The sequence below is a fragment of the Myotis myotis genome, unplaced genomic scaffold, assembly GCF_014108235.1.
Source record: "Myotis myotis isolate mMyoMyo1 unplaced genomic scaffold, mMyoMyo1.p scaffold_m19_p_4, whole genome shotgun sequence".
In the NCBI taxonomy this organism is placed as follows: Eukaryota; Metazoa; Chordata; class Mammalia; order Chiroptera; family Vespertilionidae; genus Myotis; species Myotis myotis.
In genome coordinates this window covers 77,026,906-77,052,981 of record NW_023416346.1, presented here as the reverse complement: position 1 = coordinate 77,052,981, position 26,076 = coordinate 77,026,906, and the positions used below count along the sequence as shown (strand labels likewise).

The following is a 26,076-nucleotide window of genomic DNA, read 5'->3' as shown; positions in this document are numbered from 1 at the left end:
ATGGTTTTAAGACTAATATTGGCAGATAGGACCAAAGTTCAGTTGAACAGCCAGATATATTCCCAGGAAAATATGGGATATGACCAGGTTAGACTCCTATTAAGTTTATGTCCTTCAGGGTTTAGCAGGTTTCTGTGAGTGAGCCAAGATGGAGAGGTTGATATGAGACTGGTGATGCCAGATATTGAGTAAGACTAAACCTAAGATCAATTGGTACTGATAAAGGCCTAAAGAGTAAGATGTTTTTAATAGCAAATGGAAAATTTTAGTAGTAAATTGAAAAGATGCAGAGTAGGAAATAATTTAGGAGAAATTTTGTTTTTCAGCTAAGAAAAGATCTGAGATTGAACCCTGAAATGATACTAGGAATGCATGGGAAGGTAGGGTGTTTGGGAATTTTTGGCAGAAAGGAGGAGTAAAGCCAAGAGACAAAATTTGTAGCTAATAAAAGGAAAATTTAAGTAAAGAAAACCACAACAAAATTGTTTCTGAGCAGCCAGTTGGAAACCAAGCAGACAGTAAAATTCTAGTCAAGCTGAGTAGTGTTTCATTGTCTGCATGCTATACTCTGCATTACTGTTTCTCTCCATCCCTAGGGTCATGAACTTTAATTGCTCTATTTTTTCTCTCCAGTGCTGATTAGTATGTTCCCTGTAAGGAAAAATATGTCCTAGGCTTTCTAGAATTTCCCCCACAATACCTAGCATGAGGCCTTACTGGAATAGTAGCTCAGTAAATGTTAATTGGCAGAATTAATGAACAGCTTTCACTTTATGTAATTACTTTTCCAAATTAAATACTAGATTTTAGTATGCCCAAACCTAGATTATATTTTACCCTTCTAATGTTGGGTAAATCAGAGGAGAAAGTTATGAATTAAGAAGTCATTAATATTTCATTTCAAAAGGAATTAGTGAGTCAAATGGCAGAAAGCAGGTAGGAAAATAAAATTTGATGTCTTAGGAGAGAGGTAAAAAATCCAAGACACTTTTTTTCCTTGATCCCAGATTCAATCAATCAGGCCAAGGCCAAACTTTAAAATTTAGGTAGTGTGTGTGTGTGTGTGTGTGTGTGTGTGTGTGTGTGTGTGTGTTTACTCTGACTGGTACTTTTCTTATGCAGGTCTGCCTTTTGGAAAGATTGACTTTATGAAAGCTGAGGTCTTGTCTATTTTGTTCACTGTTGTATCTCCAGCATCTAGAGTAGGCTTTCCTGCCATATAGTACTGATTTAAGAAATAATTGTGGAAGGAAAGGAAAGAGGGATGGACTAGTGAGGTTATAGAGGGAATAAAGGAAAGAGGGGAAGGAGGGTTCTGCATTTCATGCCACTAAACAGGGCACTTACTCATCAGTCACCAAAGACCCTTCTCAGTTTCTGTGTTAGGAAACAAGGATACCAAAATGATGAGATGCCATAATCTTTGCCCTCAAATAACTGATTGTTTAGTAGAGAGATATAATACACCAGGTGGTAAGTGCTACACCAAAGAGTTTTGGTGATACAGGATTGTGCTAAAGGGAGCATCTGACGTGCCCAGAGGAAGAGTGGGAGACAGAAAACATTGCAAACCTGAGTATCTATAATTATAAAAGCATAATATGCAAATCAACCAAATGGCCAAATAGCAGAACGACGTTCCAGATGACCACATTATGACACACACTGGCGCCAGGTCAGCCAAGGCGGGTACGATGCAATTGGTGGGGGGGAGGCGCCATTGCCCCATGATCACCCCACAGAGGAAGGCCCAAGCCACCAGCCAGCAGGGCGATCAATTGGGGGGCTACGATTGCCTCAAAGAGGGAGGCCCAGGCCACACTCTACAGGGCAATCAATTGGGGGGGGGGGGCTCCATGGAATCACAGAACCAGTGGTGTGTGGTGGTGGATGCGGGCAGCACCAGGCCAAAGTGGGTGTGAGCGAGGGACAGGGCCACGAAGCTGTGAAGCCGGCAGCAGGGAAGGAAGGCCTACCCTTGCATGAATTTCATGCATTGGGCCTCTAGTAATCCTAATAAACTCACTGGTGCTTTGTAGGCTTAAGAACATTTTAATCTCTATAGTCTTAAAAATGTGGTTAGATTGAATAAAATAATAACAACTGCAAATCATTGCATTTTAGCTATAATCAATTCAGAATCATTTTGATATTAAAAGTTATTTTGCTTTGGTACTTATTGGACTTTGGTTTTATTCAGGAATGCCAAAGGCCACAAGTGAGTCTGTCATACAGCAGCTTATCATAGAATTGTGGCTTTATGAGCACTGTCTAAATGACACAAATTGAAGGCCCATTGTCTGGACCAGACCTGCACCATGCACCAGGAGTAAAATCACAATTGATTAGGACCAGTCTTTGTTCTTTTCTGAGCAAATTTTCTGAAGAGGGTAGAAAAATGACAAGGAGAGAATCAGTGGTTAAAAAAAAAAAGTTATGATTGGCAAAGCTTATATACACCTAGGAAAAGATATTTGGGGGATATGTTCATTGATTTTTAAGCAAGAGAATCCAGTGTCTAAGGAAAAAAGATCCTGATTTGACTTTTGCTTCTTGATTTCCTTACACAGGTGCTGACTCCAGCACAGATCAAATCAATTTGCCAAGCAATTCTTGACTCCGGAAAGCAACATGCCATGAAAAAGAGGAAACCATTCCCTCTGATGTATTCTTACTATGGATCTGAATACTTGGGTGAGTCAAGGTGCTGGCAAAAGATGGAGTCTCTAATATCAGCATTGACTAAATACTGGAAAATCTGTTTTTGAGATAGCTCATCATTACTCATTTAAGTAGAAATATATTAAAATGTCATTAAAAACAAATAGTGATCAATTTAATATTTGTTTCCATAGTCTACCTGATGCAAACATAGCTATTTTAACAATTACTTTCCTTATTCTAAATTGTGAGTTCATTGGCCTAAGTTTGCTGAGTTTGTGAATAGTTCACACACCTATTGCAAATAGTGCCTCTGCACAGGGAAATAGGATTCAGCCATTAACATTCTCAAGTTTTAATATTAGTTGAGTAATAAAAGACTGCTGAATAACAATGGTGACTTTTGAGGTATGGGGCATGTAACTGAAAATTAGTTACTCTCCTTACCCCTGAGCATGACTTGGAAGGCTCTTTGTAGATCACCTGTCTCCTTCTCCAAACTCAGACTTTATCTCTCCCCCTTGCTGGTTCTGTCCAGCATAATCTACTATAAGCAAAATGTTCTCATGTCTTAACCTTTGTGCCTGCTTCTTTTGCCTAGAATGTCTGACTTCCTCTAACCCCTTCATCTATCTGTAATACTTATACCCAGACTTCAAGACTCTATTCAAACATCATTAGATCTGTTGAGAAACTTTGTGCTTTGGGGAAATGGATTTATTGAACCCTCTCTAGAGAAATGTTCACCAGTTCAGGTTTTGCTCTGAAACAAAATTGGCTCATATCACATTACCCTGCCACATTTCTATTGGAGCCCTTATCACATTAGACTGTATAATTAGTGGCTTACCTGTCCGACTGCCTTAATGGGCTCTGTGCACCTACAGGATAAGGCCTTTCGCTTATCTTTTGATCTCTGGACCTTTACCAAGAGCTTGTACAAAATGAGGGTACCCAAATGAATGAATAAATGACTGATAAACAATGAGCTTATAGATCAGCAGTTCTCTGAGAGTTTTCTAAAAGAATCTTTAAGTTCCTGTCTAACTTTCCTTAGAATCAGACCTTGAGACAAGATGTAAATGGTTTAATTGGGAAGTGATCAGAGAAAGTGTTGGTAGAAGAATGAGACAGTAAGACAGGGTAGACAAATAAGTGAATATGTAGTAATGAGAAATTGTGGCTAACTGAGGCTCAATGCCACTGGGGATTCTTAGAGATTTTATAGAACATGCATCAGAATTGTCCCAGCCAAAGCTGGGGTATTCATCCACCAACTCCCTACTTTGATCAATAAAGAAGGGATTTAGTCTGTTTTGTTCACTGATCTATATTCATTCAGCCGCTAAACAATATCTGGCACATAGTAGCAATTCAGATAATAATGAGTATGAGACCTGGGCTGCCATGGCAATTAATTATTATGTTTTTAATGAATAATAAATGAGTAATGAATGAATGTTTAGGATACCAAGAACAAATTATTTTCAAGCACTTTAAGAGCATTTTCATAAAAGCTATCAATATGATAATTACAATTTAAAAAATATTTTCTCTAAAATGGGTTGATTACTAAACTTTTGTTTTATTTATTTATTTATTTATTATTTTGTTAATATTCATCTAAGGATATTTTACCATTGATTTTTAGAGAGAGTGGAAAGGAGGGAGAGAGACAGAGAGAGAAATATGTATGTGAGAGAGACACATCAATTGGTTGCAGGGCCAGAGATCAAGCCTACAACCAAGGAAAGTGTCCTGGACTGGAATCAGACCCAGGAATCCTCAGTCCTCGGGCAACACTCTATCCACAGTCCAAACCAGGTAGGGCTGAGCTGTTTTTTTAAAGAATAAATAATACATATTTTAGGCTTTTTGGGCCCTATGGTCTCTTTCACAAATACAACTCCACCATTGCAGCACAAAAGCTGCCATAGACAATAGATCAATGAATGAGCATGGTGTGTTTCAATAAAACTTTACTTGAGCAATGAAAACTAAAGAGAAAATAAACAAATGGGACTACATCAAAATAATAAGCTATGAACAGCAAAAGAAACCATCAACAAAACAACAAGAGAGACCACTGCATGGGAGAACATATTTGCCAATGTTATCACTAATAAAGGTTTAATCTCCAACATTTACAGGGAACTCATACAACTAAACAAAAGGAAGATAAATAACCCAATCAAAAATGGGCAGTGGACCTAAATAGAAACTTTTCAAAAGAAGACAGAAGGAAGGCCAAGAGACATATGAAAACATGCTCAAAGTCACTAATCATCCTAGAGATGCAAATCAAAACAACAATGCGGTACCATCTCACACCTATCAGAATGGCTATCATCAACAAATCAACAAACAACAAGTGCTGGCGAGGATGTGGAGAAAAAGGAACCCTTCTGCACTGCTGATGGGAATGCAGACTGGTTCAGCCACTGTGGAGAACAGTATGGAGTTTCCTCAAAAAACTAAAAATGGAGCTCCCATTTGACCCAGTGATTTCACTTCTAGGAATATACCCTGAGAAACTTGAAACACCAATTAGAAAGGATATATGCACCCCTATGTTCATAGCAGCACAATTCACCATAGCTAAGATTGTGCCCATCAGTAGATGAATGGATTAGAAAACTGTGGTACATCTACACAATGGAATACTACACTGCAGTGAAAAAGGAGTTCTTACCATATGCAACAGCATGGATGGAACTGGAGAGCATTATGCTAAGTGAAATAAGCCAGTCAGAGAAGGATAAATACAACATGATCTCACTCATTTGTGGAATATAATGAACAACATAAACTGATGAACAAGAACAGATCCAGAGATGGAGGGGCATCGATCGGACTGTTGGCCCTCGGAAGGAAGGTAAGGGAGGGTGGGAGTAAGGGGGAGAGATCAACCAAAGGACTTATATACAAGCATATAGGCCTAAGCAATGGGCATGGACAACAGGGGGGTGAGGGCATGAGTGGGGGGAATAGAGGGTAACATGGGGATAAGGACACATATGTAATAACTTAATCAATAAAAAAGTACAAAAATTAAAAAATAAAACTTTATTTACAGCTCTAGTCAGTTTGCTCAGTGGTTAGAGCATTGGCCCTTGGACTGAAGAAGGGTCATGGGTTTGATTCTGGTCATGGGCCATACCTTTGTTGCAGACTCGATCCCTGACCCCAGTCCAGGCATGAGTGGAAGGCAGCCAATCAATGTGTCTCTCTCACATCGATGTTTCTCTCTGTCTCTACCCTTCCCTTCTACTCTCTCTAAAATGAAATGGAAAAAATATCTTTGGGTGAATATTAATTTTTAAAAAGTTAAAAAATAACTTTATTTACAAAAACAGGCAGTGAGCCAGATTTGGCCTACAAGCTATAGTTTGCTGACTCCTGCTTTAACCCATGTTTTATCAGAAGCCTAATTTTTTGACAACTCAACTATTATATCACTATGTGTGCTTGGAAGTAATTTGCCATTCCTTTTATTTTTACTACTAGAGGCCTGGTGCACGAATTCGTGCACCGGTGGGGTCCCTCAGCCTGGCCTGTGCCCTCTCACAATCAGGAACCCCTCGGGGGATGTCAGAGAGCAGGTTTAGGCCCAATCCCTGCAGATCAGGCCAAGGGACCCCACCAGTGCATGGCACCGGGCCTCTAGTATGCATATAAGATCTTTTTTTTAAAATTTTTTTAAAATATATTTTTTATTGATTTTTTTTACAGAGAAGAAGGGAGAGGGATAGAGAGTTAGGAACATCAATGAGAGAGAAACATCAATCAGCTGCCTCCTGCACACTCCTTACTGGGGATGTGCCCTCAACCAAGGTACATGCCCTTGACCGGAATCGAACCTGGGACCCTTGAGTCTGCAGGCCGACGCTGTACCCACTGAACCAAACTGGGTAGGGCTGCTTATAAGATCTTTGGTTAATATCTTTCTGCCTTCTCCCCTCCTCCCTTCCCTCTGAGATTCATCCCTCTGTTACATGTTTCCAAGGCTGTAGTTTCTGCTCCTGTGTTGAGCATCTGACCCCTGGTGGTCAGTGCACATCATAGCTACTGGCCATTGGCCAGTTGACCAGTTGGCTGGTTGCTTATGCTTTTATATATTATAGATGATTGTCTTAACAGTAAATTAAACTGTGTGTATTAATTATGCTTTGTTTGTCAATATAGGAGCAACTCATGGCCTATCATCCATTCTCCAGATGCTTCTTTCTTACTATGAGCACATCAAGCCCTCAGATCAGGAGCTTGTATGGCAGAGTGTGGACTTCCTCATGGAGCAGGAGCAGAACTGCAACTGGCCACCTGAGCTTGGCGAGGCCATTGAGAGAGAGAACGAGCTGGTACACTGGTGCCATGGCGCCCCAGGTCTCACACTCATTATTATCTGAAAACAATGCCTTTCATCAAGCTTAGATAAAGACAGATGTATTTTCTGAAAAGTGAGGTTATTTCTCATCTTATTTCATTACTACATGAGATAAAAAGGTCAATATGAAATTTTTTTAAATGGTATTTATTAAATTGATTGGGCTGACATTGGTCAACATGAACATATAGGTTCCATGTGTCAATTTTTATGTTACAAGATCTGTATATTGCACCATGTACCCACCACCCAAAGTCAAATCTTCTCCTGTAACTTCATATTAGGACTCCCTTCTCCCCCCCACTCCCTTCTCTCTGGCAACCACCACTCTTCTGTTTATGTTCATAAGTTTCAGATTTATGTTGCACATATGAGTGAAATCATATGGTTCTTAGCTTTTTCTGTCTGACTTACTTCACTTAGCATAATGTTCTCAAGGTCCATCCATGTTGTTGCAAATGGTGCTATTTCATCCTTTCTTATGGCTGAGTAGTATTCCATTGTGTGTATGCACCACATCTCCTTTATCCAGTCCTCTATCACAGGACGGTGTGGCGCATACTTTTTCTCACTAAATGCAATAAAGTATAGCAGGCATATTCATATGACTTCGTCATAGCCTTAATGATTCTGGAATAAAGGACAAAAGTCATTTTAAAGCCATTAAAACAAATGCTGTGGCTAAAATAAACTCTATATTGCATTATGTTACATCATCCCTGTGGTAATACTGACAGGGCATTTCCTTTCCTCTGTGTGAAACACAGGTGTGGCTATTTTAAAAAATAATTCCACAAGGACACCTGGGTAGGTAACTTTGAATTGAGAACAAGAAGGGCTTGTGCAGTACAGATGTTGCGGTCACTAAGCTTTGTAATGCAATGCAATACCTGACTGCATGAAATTATTGATCCCAGGATGGACCTGCCTGGTGATCCCCAGTATGTTGAAACTGTATATGCCAAGTCTGGCTGTCACAAGGCTGTGCTAAATTGTATGTTTTCAAATATCTAATCTCTAAAATCATAGTTCTTAACTAATAATTCCCTCCTCTAATTGTCTTTGGCAAAGGCATATATTGTTGCTGACTCAGGATTTTATTTTGTTATCACTGCACCTTAGCATTCCCATGATGAAATGTCACAGTTCCCATAAAAATCAAAGAAATCCAACATTCCTTCCTTTTATACTAATCAGTCTTATTGTGGATTTCATTAGGTCCGGTTAGGAGACAATAGATTTAGAAGAGTTCCAACGTTCTTTCCATGTACCATTCCATGACCCAAACTGCAGGAAGAGGATATTTCTCTCTTGCCAGAACCATAGGATCAATACCTATTATCTGTCTGGGATTAATGGCCTGGTATAGTAATTGGACCATCTCAGCACTTCTTCCTTTCACAGCTCTCATCTTCACTCAGTGTTGGACTGTGTTGGGATGAAAAATGAGACATTACAGGGTCAGTAGACATTTGTGAACCCATTGCCATGTGTTACAAATTAGGGGAGCAAAATTGAACAAGAAAGAGGTCCTGCCCTTGGGAAGTTTGCACTAGGTGAGGCAGATATGCTCACAGAAAATTTTAATATGATACTGTATAAGTGCTAAGGTTTGTATAGGGAGTGATGGGAGCTAAGAGAAGTGATTTCTGGTATTTCTCCAGGTTCAGGGAATGCTTCCTGAAGGAGGTGATGCCTGAGATAAGTTGACCAGGCCAAGAAAGGTGGAAAAATTGTTTTTAAAAAAGTCAGTCAGGGGCATGAGACCATATAGTGAAGGAAGGGTAACTATGAATAGTTTAGTTTTACCAAAGTGGAAAGCGTTAAGTAGGGAATAGAGGAAAAATAGCAGGAGAACAGAGTAGGGAGCTGGGTCACAAAGGGCTTTCTATGTCTCATCTGGAGACTAGCTTCACCTGGATTTTGAGGGGAAGCTAAGAGGCACAGATTACACCACGGAATTGGTTTGTCTTTTGTCTTAAGGCTAAGATTTTGTACCCCTGTGTAAGTCACTGGCTGAAATCTTCTCGGGGGTGGGCACATAGCCTAGCCTCCCATTTGGCTGAGGGCAAATCTTCCAAGAAGAGGGAAGCTGTGAACTTTGTTAGCAGCCAGCTCATAGCAACTGGGAGATGGGTGCACCTGCTGTCAAGGTCAAGGAGATCCAGCAGAGCACCAAGGGCCTTCAATTCACCTGGCTAATTTCTCCTCAACCTTTGGTACTCAGGATAGATGGTGCCACTCCCCCTCATGGGCCTTTCATACCTGCAGGTGTGGGTTCAGAGCCTTCCTGTGTGCTTCAACATAGTCTAATTTTCCCCTTCACATAGCCTAATTAATGCCTCTAGTTAGGTGGTATACACTATGAAGGCAGAGGCTTTTTAAAACCTTGGCATCTACTACTGTGCCTGGCATATAGTAGGTATTCAATGAATATCTAAACAGCTACCAAATCCTGTGAGCTGTCTCTTTCATTAGCCTCTTTGCCATCTTTCTGCCAACATGATTAGTTCATAGCTATCCCATTGCCCTTCTTTAGGTATCTCCTGACACCAGTGTGGGCCATTTGGTCTATAATACTAATCACATCATTAAAAATAAAAAGCATCCAATCCCCAACCAAAAAACTTCCACTGGTTGGTTTCCTGTTGCCCACAGAATACAGTCCAAATGACTAATTTGATTTGTAAAACCATTCTTAATGTGAACCCAGTCTATCCTTCCAACCCTCTGTCCTGTTGGTTAGAATACTGCTCAACTGGTCTTCATGTAGCTTGTTTGTCCAGGCTCTGAATCTTTGCCCTTGCTGATCTTGATACCTAAAAAGCTCTCTCTCCCTAACCTTGAGCCTGGAATTTCCTATGCATCCTACAAAGTCCTGAAGAAAAACCTACTTCACTTGACTGTCTCCTTCAGGGAACTTGCACTTTTCCAGTCCCTCTAGTATAATTGACAGTATCATTCATTTTATTCTCCAAAACCATAATGAACTACATTTCCTATTATGTGTTAGTCACATGTATATAATTTTCCCTCCCTTTCTAGACATTGCCTTCCTGAAGGGCAAGAGTCATGTTTAGCACTTATTTTGTAACACTCAGGGCCAGGACTTGCTACATAATTTGAAAATGATTTTAAAAACTATTAAGAATTTCAAGATGGCAACAGCAGAGCATTAAACACAGCATCAGATCCTTGTGAGACTGTACAGGTTACATGCCCATGAAGCCAGCCATGCTATGCATACAGTAGATAATCAATGAACACTTTCAAATGAACAGATACAGTGAATGAATATATAGGACGTTCCCCAAAATGTGTACACACACACTTTGAATAATTGTAAGGGCAGTTTTTATTAAAATACATTTCATTTTCAAGATTGAGCTATCGGCTGTTGAAGTGTGTATATATATTCTGGGACACCCTGTATATATAACTAAATAAGTTCATTTCTTTTAAAATCATCCTTTAGTTGGTGGGAGACACTTTGTTCCTAAAACTGAAGAACAATTCTATAGATGACCATTTTCAGTGGTTGATTGGAAAGCATTAGCTGAAGAGAGCCTGTTATGTAAGTGTTAATCAAAGAAAGTGTTAAAGGATAGTTTTAAAAGAGAATAAATTCATGAGTCTCAGACAAATATAAATACATGAATGATTTTATTTGCTCGTTAATATAAGGCAACTAGAAAGGTGTTACAGCTGGTTCAAAGGAAAATCCAAAAAGCAAATATATTTATAGACCATTAGGAATGCTGACATGAATTTGCTTAGTAGATGCAAAACTTGCTGCTTCCACAAAGGCTGAGGAAAGTCAACCCAACCTCTATCAGGCAGAATTTGAGTTTCTAGAGACAGGAATTCTTTATATATTGCTACCAGTTTTCTACACAGTAATCCTATTTCTGCAGAATTGTAAAGAGCCCAGTGAAAGAAAATGAAAGGGAGAAAGAATCTTGATGAGTTAGTTAAATACTTCCAGCCTTTTCTACTTTATATAAGAATAAGGTAGGCCATGCAGGAGAGAGAGAGTGATCTTGGGTTACTAATCTCCTCTATGAATATGAGCACCAAAAACTTAAGGGAAATGTTTCTATTAATAGTTGTCACTTCTCTTGTTTCTGTTCCTGCCTGTGTAATTGAGATTGCCTCTGTTGAGAAGTCTTGCCTTGGAACAATCAAGTTAGTAAGAACTAATTTCATAGCTGCAGTAGAAGTCTTGGCTAAGTCATTTGGGATCATTATTATTTTTGGCAGGACTCCCAGTTTTGCTCTTAAAAGGTGTATAGTTATAAGTATTTTAACATTACAGATTCTGAACCTTGGGGGAGGAGAAGAATGGGCAAACTATAAACATTTAGCCATTCCAAATAGCCAAATATGCATAATACTTACCAGAGTATGCATTATTAAATATTTATAAATTATGAATTTTTATCAACCTATGTAATTGTTGTTGTTTCTTCAGGGATTAATACCACAATACAATTCAAATAACTTAAAATAAATTTCACAGGTAAAATAAGACTCCCTTATAGGAAATTCTATAGCCTTGCTATTCAAAATGTGGTCTCCAGCAGTACACTTGTTAGAAATGCAGTACCTCAGGCCCCATCTCAGACCTACAAGAATAGAATGGATATTTTACCAATACACTGGTGATTTGTGAGCCTTTTACAGTTGAGAAGTTTTGCTCTATAGTATTAAAACCTGAAAGTAACCTCTAATGTCTTGGATGTTTTCACAGGAATTGCCTATCTGTTTGCCAAAGTTTATCTGGTTTCCAAGAAACCACAGTACCTGGACACATGTATCTGGTGTGGGGAACTCACATAGCAGAAGGGCCTGCTAAAGAAGGTGCCAGGAATTTGCCACGGTGTAGCTGGCAGTGCCTATGTCTTCCTGTTGCTTTATTGGCTCACAGGAAACTCTAAATACATCTACCAAGCCCAAAGGTCAGCCATTCTTCACATGTATTTTTTGCAGATGTTAATCTAACTAACATTCTGAGTAGGTAGTCCTATCTAATAATAGACAAACATGGTAATTGACCATACCTTCGCTACGCCTCCCATTGGTTAATCAGCATGATATGCAAATTAACCACCAACAAAGATGGCAGCTAATTTGAATACTGCAAGCAGGGCAGGACAGCACCATCCCACCTGCCCTGCCCCCATCCGGGCCTGCTATCTGTGACCCGGGGAGGCGGGCATCCATGTGCGACCTGACCTGGGGTGGCTGGACGGTGCAGCAGCGATCAGCCAGCCTGCCCGGCTGCCATCCAGGTGTCCCATGTGCGACCCGACCAGTGGCGGCTAGGCAGGACAGCAGCGATCCCCCGGCCCACCCAGCTGTCCCATGTGTGACCCGACCCGGGGCAGCGCCCCAACCTCCGGATCGGCCCTGCCGTGTGCGCAACCCAGGGTGGCGCCCCAACCACCCGGATGGGCCCTGCCATGTGCGCAACCGGGGGAGGTGGGTTAGGCACCGGGGGATCGGGCCTGCCATCTGCCACCCGGGGAGCGGGCCTAAGCCAGCAGGTGGTTATCTCCCGAGGGGTTCCAGACTGTGAGAGGGCACAAGTGGGACTGAGGGACACCCGCCCACCCCCCTCCCCTGCCAGTGCACAAATTTTTGTGCACTGGGCCTCTAGTAGTTATAAAGTTTAAAAAATGTAAAAATAATATTTCAACTATGCACTCTTAATAAATGTATAACAGTATTTTTTATACTGTTTGCAATCTATGTTTTAAATAAACAATTTTAAGGGATACCTTTTCAGTTTGTATAGATCTATCTCATAATTTTAATGACTAATTACTAACTATGGATGTACCATGATTAATTTAAACAACCTTTAAGTAGTGGACATTTGTGCATGTTCAGTCTTCACTAATACAAACTAAATTGTCCCAAATATCCAGTACATACATTTCTATGCACTTGTGCAAGCATTTAATTTTCTTTTTCTTTATTTCTTTTTTTTTTTTGCAAGCATTACTTGCACGAGAAATTTTAGAAGTGAAGTCATTAGACCCATTTTATTTCTAGCCCATCTTTGCCCATTTTTCCTATTATGATGTTTATATTGAAGATTGTAACTCTTTGTCAATATACTCTGTCAATACTTTCCTACTTTGTATTTATCTTTCAATTTAGTTCATGGTCTTTCACCAAACCAAAATTTTAAGTATTTTTCTTGTCATAGTTGTCGAAGTTACAAGATTTTTGGATTTTAGATTTTTCTTAAAAAGACCATTCCCAATCTAAAATTACAAAAAGGGGGAAAATATTAATTTACATTGATATATGGGTTTGTTTCTGGACTTTCTATATTTTATCATTTATTTATTTCTAATTTTTCTTAGCTAGTCTCTAATTCTTCCAATTGTATTTTAGAATCAATTTTTCTAGTTAAAATAAATCCTATGACAATTTAATTGGAATTTCAATTAATTAATAGGTTACTTTAGTGAGAATTAACATTAGAATACTGACTTTTTCCATCCAGGAATCTGGTATATTGTCTGTTTATTTCAATTTTTAAAAATGTCATTTGGTAAAGTTTTGATCTTATGACGATCGTGTCTATTTCTTGTTAATTTTTTTAAATTCTTTATTAGTTAAGGTATTACAAATGTGTCCTCATTCCCCCCCCCCCCATTAAACCCCCATCCTTGCCTCCTCCTGTTGTCCATTTCCATTGGTTTGGCTTATATGCATGTCTTGTTAATTTTATTCCTAGTGTTTTATTTCCAGGTTTGTGATGGGAATCTTTTCCTCTACTATATTTTCATGTCATTTATTACTGGTATTTATGAAAGCTTTTAAAAACATACATATTATTGCAGTTTAGCAATCTAAAAGGCATTTCTTTCATATAAATCTGCATTTCATAACTACCTTAGTTTTGATAAATATCATAATGATATATCTGCCCACCTTACTGAAGTACATTTTCTATAAGATTTACATCATATTTCACTGGGTTTTCTAAATAGACACTCATATTATCTGCAAATAATTAAAATTTTGTTACTTCCTTTCTCATTTATATACTCTTTTTATAAAAATTTCTTATTGCTTGGGTCAGAGTCTCCTAAACAGTGTTCAGTAATAAGAGGGATAGTAAACAGCCTTACCTTTATACTGATTTAATTAGGAGTGCTTTTCTGTTTCACCATGATCTTTTAAATTCGCTTCTTATAATGTATATTTATGTCAGATTATGACATGCCTCTATTCATAATAACTCAGTGGCTTCCCGTTTGACTCAGAGTAAAAGCCAAAGTCTATCCTTTGAGCAAAATGCCCTAAAGGATTTGCCTCCCTGATATCCCCTATTTACTCTTCTTCTTGGTTGTTTCCACCATAGTAGCTTCCTTGTGATTTTGTTAGGATGCCAGGTACAATCTACCTCAAGGCCTTTGAAATTTGGTTCATTCTACCTGTAATGCTCACTTTTTACATATATCTTCCAGCACCCTCACTTCATTCAGAACTTCACTCAAAAGTAATTTTCTCCGAGAGGCCTTCCTAAGCCAACTTATATAATAGTCAGTGTTAAACATAAAATACCCTTTATGATATTCTTGTATATGCACTGAAGAAAAAATACTAACCTATGTAAGTCCTCTGTTTGAAGCTCCATTGTTTAGGAATTCTGTTAACATACTTTTACTCATGGCTCCCTAATCTGTTCAGGTTGCAGCCTTACCCTTAATTTCCCAAATGTAGAAAAAGAAAGTCATTTTGGATCTTATCTAGGTTAATGCTATATGACCTTTGGGATAAATTTCATCAGAGGTTGTCAAGCCCTAAAAAGCCTATTTAAAAAGTCAGAACAACCCTTTATTTTTCTGGCAGACCAGTTCTAGCTTACTGAGTCTTAGTTATAAAGTTCTGGAGTCTAGGCGCCTTTAGACAACTTAAATTTCTCACAGTCATAGAATGAAAATTTTCAGGTAATACCTGAATATTATGTGGACATTGCATTTAATTGCACAGAATACTAAAATTTCCACTTTATTATAATTCAAAGTTAAATATGGTGTGGCCCAAAATGGGGAGACTTCTTTCATTTTGGCAGTTCCTGAGACAATAATGTCAAACAATATGTACCTCTCTGGAATAATTATTACTTGGTCATCACCTATTACTCTTAACCTACAGTTGGAATTGATGGTCACAGAAAAATAGTTAACAACCTTTACTGTCTCTTCTATGAATATTTATTTTTTCAGGTTTACTATCTCTTCTTAAATTAATTTTTGGAAGTAAATATATTACTATAGAAACATCTAGTTTATATAGATTTTCAAATGTTTGAGGTAAGGCTCTAACAGTATAGTTCTATGATATTTTAAATCTTCCATATCATTGCTTATATGCCCCCTTTGAATTCCTAATCCTTTTCCTTTTTGGTCAGACACACCAGCATTTTGTCTATGTTGTTCATGCTTTCAAAGAACTGGCTTTGGTTTTGTTTATTAATTATTTTTGTTTTTCTCTTTTGCTTTCCAATTCATTATTTCCTGCCTATGTTTTGACTTTCTAGTGTTCCTTTCCTTTAATTTGTTATTTCCAATAGTTCAAAAAATATTAACTAGAATTCCATATTTTCCATCTTTCTAATTAAAAATTCAGATCAATGAATTTTCCTCTGAGTTTAGTTTTAGTCATAATCATCAGATTGTGATATATCATGATCTCAGTGTCTGTATTTTTTTAGTTTTATATTACCATTCTGACTTCTGTTTTGACAGAATTTTTTAGTAAAAGGAGTTTGCTAGCCTTAACTGGTTTGGCTCAGTGGATAGAGCATCAGCCTGCAGACTGAAGGGTCCCAGGTTCAATTCCAGTCAAGGGCATGTACCTTGGTTGCAGGCACATCCCCAGTGGGGGAGTGTGCAGGAGGCAGCTGATCGACGTTTCTCTCTCATTGATGTTTCTAACTCTCTATCCCTCTACCTTCCTCTCTGTAAAAAAATCAATAAAATATATATATTTTTTTTTTAAAAAAAGGAATTTGCTATTTTGAATTCTGCACCATTGTGTAGATTGTGTGGAAACAATCATTTTTACTTTAATATGATAACACACTATATACAATTAAACTGCTACTCTCATACATTGCTAGTACACTTGTAAATTGCTGTATATAATTTAGAAACTATTTTGAAAAGCACAAAAAGTTTATCAGATTATTATTAAGTAAAACAACATATGATACCAAATATTACCTTATACACACTAATATCAATGTCATAACTCAATTAAACTAAGGGGGGAAAGGTTGGAAGAAGAGAAAGCAAAATTAACTATGGGTTTCTTCTAAAGTATGGTGGAATGTTTATCTCTGTTTTACAAATGCTCTGCTATAATGTGTTTATGTGAAAAAATGAAATTTATCATGTATTGAATGCTTGCTATATGCTCAGAGCCTAACAGATAGTATCTTTAATCTTTACAGGTAATTATATGCAATTCTGTAACTTCATAATTTTAAAGTCAGATTTTAAAATTTTCCAAAGGTCATATAACATGAAATTACCAGAGTTGAGTATTGCAACTTCAAAGTTCTTCTTTCTACTACAGCAGGGCTTCTTAATCTGGGGTTTGTGAATTTACTTGAGAAAAGTATTACATCTCAAACTGAAATGTAGCATTTCTTTCAATTCTGAATGTAGGTAATAAGCCATAGGAAAATAGCAGTAGCTGTGACTCTGTCACCAGTAGAAGTCACAGATATTCACATGTCATCATATTACTCTTGTTACTGATATTGTGAGATTTATTTTACTCCCATCACTACTTAGCAATGTCCACAATTATTAACTCTACTACTGTTTAATGTGTTAATAAAGAAAACATATATTATTATATTACAAGTTTGATTTTTAAAAATTTTGCTGTTCTTTTTAATATAATTAATTCCCCTTGGAGTCCTATGTGTCTTATTTTATGTATTGGAAGACTTTTTTTGAGTCTTATCCAATGATCCCCTGCTAAGATTCCTTGAAGCTATACCATATGAATCTCTACTTTTTATCAATATCCTGGGCACATATCATAAAAAGGCTAAGATTCCTTGAAACTATACCATGAAGCTTCATTGTACAATTACAAATTTTAATTAAACAGAATTGCAATAAGTGTCCTGCTGATTTATTTTAATCTGCCATCAATAATTCCAAGAACCTTAAAAACATCCAATAAGTAATTACTCTTCATAAGATTCCCTATGCAGTAGCAATTATCTACATTTTATGGCAATATCAGCTGTCAAGCCTTACCACCCCATGAGCTCCAGCTTCTGAATTGGTGGTTACTTTTGTTGTTGATGGGAATAAGGAGAACAAGTCAGTAAAAAGATGGCATAGGTAACAGCACTTTAAATGCTGTTAACTACTAAAAATGTTACTCATTCTAAATAATTTCAATAGGATTTGTGATAAATACCAGTAAATAGATAAAGCTTTTTCATAGAGAATTTAGATGCCAGTGATTTATTTTTAAAGCATATGTCCTAAAAGCAATCTGTCTTATAGCTGAGTTTGCTATTTGATGTCTGTCGAGTAAGACTCCCTCCACGTTCTGCGTGGAGTAGGGTTCGGTGTCTGAAAGAGGAGCCTCACAACAAATGAGAGAAAAAGACATGAGATAATTTTGCAACATTGGGGGACCAGGGGGCCAAGTCCCGAAGGACTTCCTCAGTGCTCAGGCCTCACCAAGCTTTTATTGATCTGGGATGCACCCATAGCATAGCCCTTAGGCAGGTGACCCCCTAGTAACAAGCAGACTAGCCCATCAGCAAGGATTTACATAATAATAAATGGGGGAGTAGTTTCAGCTATCACTGTCTGAACAAACAGAGGTGGCGCCTAGCTCTGACCTTTGCTAGGGCTTCAAAGGCACCCAGCCTTAGGGAGGTTTCGGGGAGTTCTCTGTCTATGCTTATCAGATAGTGAAGGCAATAAACAGTTTCCCACAACTCCCCCTTATTTTTTCTTTTTTTTTTTTTATTTAAATCTTTATTGTTCAGATTATTACATTTGTTCCTCTTTTTTTTTCCCCCCATAACTCCCCTCATCCCAGTTCCCGCCCCACCCTCCGCCCTCACTCCCCACCCACTGTCCTCATCCATAGGTGCACGATTTTTGTCCAGTCTCTTCCCGCATCTCCCACACCCCTTTCCCCCCCAGGAATAGTCAGTCCATTCCCTTTCTATGTCCCTGATTCTATTATAATCAACAGTTCATTCTGCTCATCAGATTATTTATTCACTTGATTCTTAGATTCACTTGTTGATAGATGCATATTTGTTGTTCATAATTTGTATCTTTACCTTTTTCTTCCTCTTCCTCTTCCTCTTCTTAAAGGATACCTTTCAGCATTTCATATAATCCTGGTTTGGTGGTGATGAACTCCTTTAGCTTTTCCTTATCTGTGAAGCTCTTTATCTGACCTTCAGTTCTGAATGATAGCTTTGCTGGATAAAGTAATCTTGGTTGTAGGTTCTTGGTATTCATCACTTTGAATATTTCTTGCCACTCCCTTCTGGCCTGCAAAGTTTCTGTTGAGAAATCAGCTGACAGTCGTATGGGTATTCCCTTGTAGGTAACTGAGTTTCTTTCTCTTGCTGTTTTTAAGATTCTCTCTTTATCTTTTGCTCTTGGAATTTTAATTATGATGTGTCTTGGTGTGGTCCTCTTTGGATTCCTTTTGTTTGGGGTTCTCCACGCTTCTTGGACCTGTAAGTCCATTTCTTTCACCAGGTGGGGGAAGTTTTCTGTCATTATTTCTTCAAATAGGTTTTCAATATCTTGCTCTCTCTCATCTTCTGGCACCCCTATAATTCTGATGTTGGTACGCTTGAAGCTGTCCCAGAGGCTCCTTACACTATCCTTGCATTTTTGGATTCTTTTTTCATTTTGCTTTTCCGGTTGGGTGTTTTTTGCTTCCTCGCATTTCAAATCATTGACTTGATTCTTGCGCTCCTCTGGTCTGCTGTTGGGAGTCTGTATAATATTCGTTATTTCAGTCCGTGTATGCTTAATTTCTAGTTGGTTCCCCAATATAACATCGAGGGTCTCATTAGTTTTCTTGTAGATCTCATTAAGTTTATCGGCGGCTTCTAAACAGTTCTTGAGAGACCTTAAAAGTGTGGTTCTGAACTCTATATCTTCCATTGACAATTTTGTCCTGTTTCTTTGTCTCCGCATTTTGTTATGCTTCCTTGGTGCACCCCCTCGTGGTCTTTGTTCGCAGTCTTATAGTTAAACCTTGTTGTAGCTAATACCAGGGAGGGTTTGACCTCCAGGCCAAGTGGCTATGAGAATGAGCTGTGTCAGCAGTGAGAGAACTTCTGTCCTCTAGGGAGGTGCTAATCTAGCCTTTGCCTGAGGCTATCCGGCAAATGCCTGTGTGCAGGGCTTGGGCGGGGCGGGTCGCACAGGATCAACAGGGAGAGCAGTTATGGCGGCTCTCAGTCCTGTCCCCAGGGACTCTGCCTCTCTGAGTCCCAGCACCCACTGCAAAGCTCAGAGAGAAAGCTGCACTCGCTCTGACTGAAGCCAGACAGTCCCGCTTCTCCCGTTTGAGTCTGGGTCCCTAGAGACTCGCCCGGATCTGGAGCTCAGAGTCTGCGACTCCCTCCTGATTGAAAACGCCAACCGCGCCCTCTGCCGCCAGCCCGCTCTGCGCACTCCACACCTCAGAATTTGACTTCAGCACTGCGCCTCCTCTGAGTGTCCGTATGCGTTTCTCTTTCCTCCTAGTTGTAGGACTTCCACTCAGCCAGCGGTCCTGTGGTTCTGGGTGATGTCCCTTTCGTTTTTTGGTTTCACTTTTGAAGTAGTTGTTCAAAGCAGCAAACTCCAGCGTTAACCTATGCCGCCATCTTGGTTCTCCCTCCTTATTTTTTCTTTAAAAAATAATCAAGTCCCAATTTCAATGTCCAAAAGTTCTGAGTCCATGTTTCAATGTCCAAAAGTTCATGTGTACATGCCAGCAATGAAATGTTGGTTCTGGATGGTGAAAAATGCAGGTCCGGTCCTTTCTGGTCTGGTCCTGGGCACCCTGCAGCAATGCACAGCTGACTGCTAGCATGGCAAGGCATCTTCACCATCTGCATCTTCTGTCTTTGTGGCTGGCTTTCTGGGATCCGTTGTTACAGGAATCCACATGGTCTTGTAGCTGTTCTCTGAAAGTATACAAACATATTCTCAACCAAAGGTTAAAGGAAAAAAAACCTTACTTGGGGTCTTTTCTTTAACATGATCTTTCCCTGGCTTACCTGGCATAATGTGTGGTTTTTCTGGGTGTCTCACTATTAGCATTATAAACGAAAAAAATTTTTCTCTAAATGTAATTTAGTTACAGGATCTATTTCCTTAGATGGTATTCTTCCACTATATTTTTCCACTATCGCCCTTTTTTTATTTAATTAGGAGACTTCTTGGAAATTTTATAATGCAGTCTAGATAGCTTTAAATATTAATTTTTTGCACGCAAAAAAAATGAACCTGAACATGCTTTAGGTTCATAGCATGTTTACCATGAAATGAAAATTTTTGTTAATACTTTTTGAATAATTACTTATTTCAAATAGCCAAATTTAATTAATTTGAAAACTTGAATTTAATTAATTTGAAAACTATTTTGCTGTCAAATTTAATATTTTAACAATAATCTTAATTTACACTGTAAATATTAATGAAAAGGATCACTTTACATCCTTGTGAAGGCTCTGAGCATTCCTGTTGTTAGGCTAGATTTAGACATAGGGTCTGTTAGCCAAGCCTCTGTTTTTCTGGGTACTGATTTCAGCTGGACCAAATCTCTTCTATATGGTTCCTGATCTGGGCTGGGCATGGGAAGCAAGAAGCAGCCATAGGGACAGGAGACCTTTCTCAGAAGGGCCGAGTGTTCAAGCCCGTGCACCATTGGGTGGGGTGAGGATCTGTGCCCCACCTTTGTTGCACCCCAAGTTTTCTCCTACTGGCCCCCAGCTGTGCCTGTCTTAGGTCACCCCACCCTGTGGGGTCTTACCCGTCGTTGACTGCCAGCTATCTCTGGGCCAAGTAGGGTGATGTGAGGTTCAGTTCTGTCTCCTTGATAGCCTATGTCCCTCTGGCCTCCATGCCCAGCAACTGCCTTTGTATCCCCTCACCTGCTGGCGGGGCCCCGGCATTGATCATAGGGAACCCAGGTTTCTTCTTCAGGGAGGGCCCAGCTTACGCCATTGGGCAAGAGACAGATCCATGGTACCAGCTTTTCATGATCCCAGCTTGAACAGAGAGCTCAGGTAACAGCAGTAGGCAATTGGATTCTTCTTGGCAAAAAAAGTCAAGATAGGCCAATACAGAATGCTTAAGTGCCTTCCCGAGGAGGCCCTCCACACAGTGGAAAGGAATAAATCCCTTCATATAAAACATTCAAATTCATTTGTAAATTTGTTTGGTATAAATGCACAATATACTGTTGTAAAGCATCAAAAATTTTTAATAAAACTTGTAGAATAATACCATGTAAGAATATTCTTTGCTCTAGGTCATGACAACTTAATTTTAAACTCAAGGTTTGGAATGAGGAGCCTAGTTTTCAAAAAAAAGAAGAAATTTACAGAAGCAGAGACAGTATGCTATCTAAATTACAGTTCTGGGTCTCCAGGGCACTGAGTTGACACGCTAACTGGATCCTTCTGACTTTGGGATAGCTGTGCTGTCCTTCCCAGGTAAAGGAAAAATATGCTTTCCAAGACATATGAAACTTACAGTTTTTACCTGAATTAATTGTTACCATACTTCACTTTACCATGCCCCAGGTGGTCTCTGGGCTGTTGGTTGTCTGGTTTGTCTTCCTCCTGCTGGATTACACTTGGAGAATTTTAACTTAAAAAAGAAAAACCTTTCTTTTTTACACCAAGTAACCTGAAGGGTTACTTCTTGGGTGTTGACTGATAGTGCCGCAAGGCCATGTATTTCAAGTCAAAGTCATAAAACATTTATGGTGACTGTACTTATTTTCTGATTTGGTATTTTAACAGCAAATCATTAGATTATCCTGTAAATATTAGTGAAAGATATTTCAAAATATTAAACTTTCTCCTTTTTATTAAATTTAAAATAATATTTTTAAACAGCATTCCCTTTCAGCTTATTTGCATATACAGAGGGATCATGGGAAGCCTTCAGTAACTTTTTCAGAAGAATTTACTTTACTAGGATTCAATTGCTTACAAAGATTAGTAAATTTAGTAAAGTTTTATGTCTGATACACAAGGTGCAAATGCTGCTTCACCTCCAGCCTAATCTAAAATGCAGTGGCATGGTGCTTTTAAATAAAAGACATTGCTAGTTTAAATAAAGACTTTGATACTAATAAATCAATTCTTTCTTTTATTTGGCAGAAATTCCTTATGGAACCAAGCATGTTATATTTTGAAATATTGCACTCGGGAAAAACTTCCAAATACATATCTAATTAAAACATTTTCAACACTTTTTAAACAGTTCTCAACATAATAGGATCTAGTCTTGACCCTGGAATCAATTACTCTTAATTTGTTTATGATATATGTATAACTGTGGTTCTACTGAGAATTTAAGATATCTTTTAAAAATGTATCTACAAGCCTTTTAAGAAATATGAGCTCTATTGTCTGCCCTTATAAAGCCAACTGCTTAAAACATTGGTCTATCATACCACTGAAATTATATTAAGACCATGATTGCTAATTTATTAAGCATTAAAAATATCTTCTTAAAAATAGTATTAAATAAATCTGAGAGGCAAGCACACTTTCTGCCCCATCGGCATTTCTGTAGTAAAACTCCGCCTTAAAACTCCACCCCTGAAATTCCATCCTGCCTCAGTGAGCAGACATTCCTTTTGTGATTGGCTAAGTCAGAGGGAGGAGCCTTTGCTGTTCCAAGATGGCGGCCCCCAGGGGGAGCGGTAAGCCATGCGGCCAACATGGCGGCTGCCAAGTCAGGCAGCTCAACATTGTGGCTGTCTAAACTGTTCTCTGACAGAAAAGATGATTTCCTTATTCTCACAATAAACAAGGGAAGAGCAAACCAAAATCCCTAAAAGATAGATGGCCAACATTATATTGTAGACAAACAGAAATCTCATTATCTGTTTATAGCCTTTATAATTATCTTAAAGAATATTAATCAAATTTAAACTGGTTTTTGTATTAAAAATTTCAGTTGAAATCACAAAATTAATCCTCTTTTTTAAATCAGACCAAGAAGTAACATATTTTGAATTCCTAATCATTTAAGAGAAACCACATTTTATTTTTTCAAAAACAAGTTATACATTAGATATTTAATTAATTTCTCCTGATTCAATTTGCACCTTAAACTTTCAGAGCTTTAAATCTTAGGTAGCAAATTAAATAGGTAGCATTTTTTAAATCAATACTTTTGCATTTAAGGATACATTTCAAATAAAATATAAGGCATTTTCAATTAATAGATTAACTTTTATCTTCTAGACTTCATACTAGGCACACTCAGATCAACATTTCAGTATTATAAATCTCAATACTTTTAGATAATTTGAACTTAAAAGTTTTATGTTTCCAGCCAATAAGCCTGGCATAGCTATTAAATTTCAAAATGGTCACAATTTTCCTGCTGGGGAAGTCAAGAAGCAAAACCATAGCTATTCACATGTAAACTTGACTATCAACTTCCTGGTGGTACTTGCCTCAGGGCGGGAAATTTCAAAAGAGCTACTTTAAATGGCCTTGGGAAACCTGTCTGCGTTTCTTTCTCAGGTTCATCTCCGCCATTTTTAAGGCCAAAACAGTCTTGGGTTTTTATTCTGTACACAGCAAAAAGTCAAGTTCAGCTCAAAACTATGAGCACTCGTTTTTAAGCTGGCCTTTTCCCTTTACATGTGCACAGAAATCCCGGATGCATTTATAAATTTGTAAAAGCTTTTCAATTACTAGAAGGACTTTAATTTTAGAATACTTGGGGAGGGGGCGTCCACACTGGATCGCCACGTGCTCCTTCTTCCCTTTCCCCACATCCTGCTTTTGGGGGAAGTTTCAGCAAATGACTCAGATGGCGTATTTTTCCCAAAGTCATGCTTAATAGAAAACATTTTAAATTTTTCCCTATTTCCCTTTCTAAAGTCATGGCTAGCACCCAAGGTTATCTTAGCCAAAGTTTGGTGTTCCAAACATGTTCTCTGGTTTTTTTAAAATAAAACATTAAGTAATCTCATTGTGGGAGAGCTTATAACTCTGCCTTTTCCTGCCACCTTCGAATCTCTCCACACCAGGGGCAGACTCGGCAGCAGGGTTTCATTTCTTATTACAGATTTTAGGTTCCAAATACAAATTAAGATTTTAATTTGGACAAGAAACCACATTAAGATGACCATGGCACTCTTTTTTCAGCCTGATTTTAAAAAGTACCTTTTAATATTCCAATGTCTTTATAAGTTGGCCTTTTTGCATAGGTGATTCTATTAACGGAGAATTAAATGTATCAGGATTAGGACATGGAGGTGGAGGGAGCCATGAAGGCCATTCCTCCCATTTTTTCTTTTCTTTCTGTTCCTCTTAAGGAGCGGAGGGTGCAAGGGGAGGAGATTTATCCTCCTTGACCTCTCCTAAAACCTCTAGGAAATGAAATGCCGTGTTCCACAAGGGGAAATGATTTTGGGCAAGTTCTGATTAACTTTTTGGCAAACTTTTAAGATCTAATGTACCTTTTTCAAGAAACCAAGGGTTATGTTCTATAATAACATGCAAAAACTGTAAAAGATTACCTTCTAAAATTTTAGTACTTTAAACATGCAAATCAAAAGTCTATAATAAAGTTTCTTATTTTTTTAAAAGCCAAATATACCTTTTTAAAGCTGAATCTACTTTTTTAAAGCCAAATCCTGCCCCGTTTGTTAGCCTGGTTAAGAAAACGTTCCCAGTGTACTTACAGACCTGGGCTTCTGTAGTTGATCCTGGGCATTGCGTGCGGTAGACTTCCCCTCACCTTTTTTCAGTGAGTTTTCCGCACCTTTTCGGTGAAAACTTCCTTTTCTAGCTCCAGCTAGACCTGCATTTCCAGATTACCCGTTGGGCGCCAGATGTTGAGTAAGACTCCCTCCACGTTCTGCATGGAGTAGGGTTCGGTGTCTGAAAGAGGAGCCGCACAACAAATGAGAGAAAAAGTCATGAGATAATTTTGCAATATTGGGGGACCAGGCGGCCAAGTCCCGAAGGACTTCCTCAGTGCTCAGGTTTCACCAAGCTTTTATTGATCTGGGATGCACCCATAGCATAGCCCTTAGGCAGGTGACCCCCTAGTAACAAGCAGACTAGCCCATCAGCAAGGATTTACATAATAATAAATGGGGGAGTAGTTTCAGCTATCACTGTCTGGACAAACAGAGGTGGCCCCTAGCTCTGACCTTTGCTAGGGCTTCAAAGGCACCCAGCCTTGGGGGGGGGGGGTTTCGGGGAGTTCTCTGTCTATGCTTATCAGATAGTGAAGGCAATAAACAGTTTCCCACAATGTCATGACTATAAAATGTGGTTTGCTTATTCTCATTCATCTTATCCCTTTGTTTACCCAAAGCACAGATTGTATAAAATCTTGCGCATATAGTTTCACAGTCTCTGCTCTCTGTCACATATAAATGAAACCTAGCTCAGAAATAATATGCCTGCAGAAAAACAGCATATTCATTTTTTAAAGGAACAGTCATTCTTAAAATATTATATAATTCTGGAAATAAAATGATGCTAACATTTTAACTTAGCAGAGAGGAGGAAGAAGCAACCCAAAGCCAATTATGTGGAAACACTACTGTTAAAACTCTTCATATTTTCTTCTTTTAGGTTTGCTGAGTTTGTATTTACTGAGAAATTGAAGGCCGGTTCTCACGTCCTTGAAAGTATATACAGCTCGTATGAAGGCTTCTCTGGGACGGTGTGCTTTCTGATTGATCTGCTGCAACACAGTCAGGCTGAATTCCCTCTCGTCAGCATCTTTGTTTAG

The 26,076-nt window shown here is 38.5% G+C and overlaps 1 protein-coding gene across 1 annotated transcript; it reads left to right on the top strand.

The window, feature by feature from the left end:
- Window positions 1-26,076, top strand: LANCL3 (LanC like 3). The gene is given in 5 exon segments (XM_036304167.1): window positions 1-87; window positions 2,571-2,694; window positions 6,847-7,044; window positions 11,796-12,003; window positions 25,917-26,076. Coding segments are annotated over 5 exon segments (777 nt in total).